The sequence below is a fragment of the Cyprinodon variegatus genome, unplaced genomic scaffold (assembly GCF_000732505.1).
Source record: "Cyprinodon variegatus isolate N-32 unplaced genomic scaffold, C_variegatus-1.0 Scaffold1174, whole genome shotgun sequence".
NCBI lineage: Eukaryota > Metazoa > Chordata > Actinopteri > Cyprinodontiformes > Cyprinodontidae > Cyprinodon > Cyprinodon variegatus.
In genome coordinates this window covers 14670-16674 of record NW_015151627.1, presented here as the reverse complement: position 1 = coordinate 16674, position 2005 = coordinate 14670, and the positions used below count along the sequence as shown (strand labels likewise).

The 2005-nt window shown below is 40.4% G+C and overlaps 1 protein-coding gene across 1 annotated transcript in view; it reads right to left on the bottom strand.

Moving 5' to 3' along the window:
- Positions 1–2005, bottom strand: part of LOC107101936 (tetraspanin-15-like) — a gene marked incomplete at its 5' end in the record, with an annotated part of 30322 nt that overhangs the window by 17315 nt on the left and 11002 nt on the right. Inside the window, one exon of the mRNA XM_015401027.1 lies at positions 716–832. Within this exon, the coding sequence (XP_015256513.1) occupies positions 716–832 (117 nt within the window). The remainder of the gene's footprint in view (positions 1–715; positions 833–2005) is intronic.

Genomic DNA, 2005 nt, shown 5'->3' with positions numbered 1-2005 from the left:
TACATAAGGAGTTGGGTAGATTTAGTATCTTTTTGATCTTTGCCCATGTTACTAGAGTAAACTTAACCCATTCATTATTAATTTTATTCTTTGTCCATGTGTTTTGGTTAACAAATGGGACAGTATCAAGAAGTATATCTTGGGAGTCGCCTTGTTCCATCTTGTACCAAATTGTATCTTCGTCTTGGCGTATCCATGTTATTATTGATCTAATTTGTGCGGCCCAGTAGTATTTTTTAAGGTTTGGTACGTTTAGTCCCCCATGTTCCTTAGGACACATAAGAGTTTTCAATCTAATTCTGGGGCGTTTATTTTGCCAGATAAATTTCGAAAGCCATTTATTCAGAATATTAAATATGGACATGGGTACTTTTATAGGTAAGGTTTGAAACAGGCGAGTACATTTTTTTATTTTATTCCGTTTTATTCCTACAGAATTACTTTGGATACTTTTAATTAAATTAATTCATTTGAAACCCTTTCATTCTGCCTGATGTTTAAATGAGCTAGTGAGCAAAAAGAGTGACTTAAAAAAAACATGCATAATCAAGTGACACATTTATGACTGCAGACTGAAGTGAATATATCACAAACATATCTTCCCTGCAGCATCACTGTGTGAAAAAATAACTAAAGAAAATAGTTGTGAGATCCCAGGAGCAGGCAAAGGGCCTGCATGGTGTTTGTTTCATCATGGCGGATGGAGCTCACTCACCTTGAGTCGAACACAGCAGGTGTATGGGACCCCACAGGCCAGTGCACTGGTCCCATTGCAGAAATGGTACTGGTTGACTCCCCAGTCCTTATATTCATCCCCTCCACAACAGGAAAACTGGAAAAGAGATGAGGCAGTCAGCAGTCAGACCACTATTTGAACATCAAAATAAGCAGATGTCAGACCAAACCCGACCGATACGTCACAACACCCCCCCCCCCTCCCCCACAGCGCCGTACACAGATCACCCATCTGTAGTCGCAGAAGCATGGTCGCTTGCATAGTTTTATTCTGAAGCACAGCACACTTAGAACCCAGCAAAGTTTTCCCCATGATGGAACGTTCTCTGCAATATTAAGGACCTCACAATGGATGCAACGGTTTTTGTATAAAACTAAGAGGATATGCTGATCTGGCAGAACACCGTCACTCACATTGCAACATCAAATGTCTCCTGGGATGCGACGGTTGACAAGATGGAATATTTTAAGAGTCACACATGCAAATGAACCGTTTGGACCGTGGGACAGAATAACAGCGGCCTGAACATCCAAGATTCTTCCTTTTCTTCTAAAGACTAAAGCTTTTGAAAAGACCAGCAGAGACGCTCGGATAAAGTAGCTAACCTTAATATCTCTGCAGATCAAGGACGTCAACAGAGTCACAGATAGTTGATAGGACCTTTGCGAAAAACTTCCAGAGGTACAAAAGATGTTTTTGCAGGGCACTGAAGCACATCCAGGTTTGGATTTAAGCTTAACTCTTCATTAGTTGGCAATTTTCCCAAGAAAGCTAGAAACGGTAAGAGCAGCGTTCCTACAGCATAAGGCAAGTTCAATTCAAGATTTTCTAAGACCTTTTTATGTCTTGTGGCATTAAAAGGAAGACCAACTTCACAATAAACACAAGAAAACCAGTCGCAACAAAGTTACACAAATTATTATTTTAACATAAACCATGACTTTCTGGCCGAGTAGAAATGTTTCAAATTTTGAAAAACTTTACATAAACAGTAGCAGCGATTCAAAATGGCCCTTCCCAATCAAATGCCAGAAGAATGGCAGCCCACTTCCCTGAAACTCCCAGCAAAATCCCCTCCAACTTCCAGCCACTGGCCTTCTCTTTTGCATGCATTTTTTTTACTCTGACTCCACCCTTTCACTGAATTACAGGGTCTGACCAGGAGATGGTGCTTCTCTTTAGATCTTAATGTCCACAAATCATGACAGAAAGAATATTTCAGTACAAAGATTGATGTTTAAAAGGATTTGTAGGGGGCCAGCCAAGGGC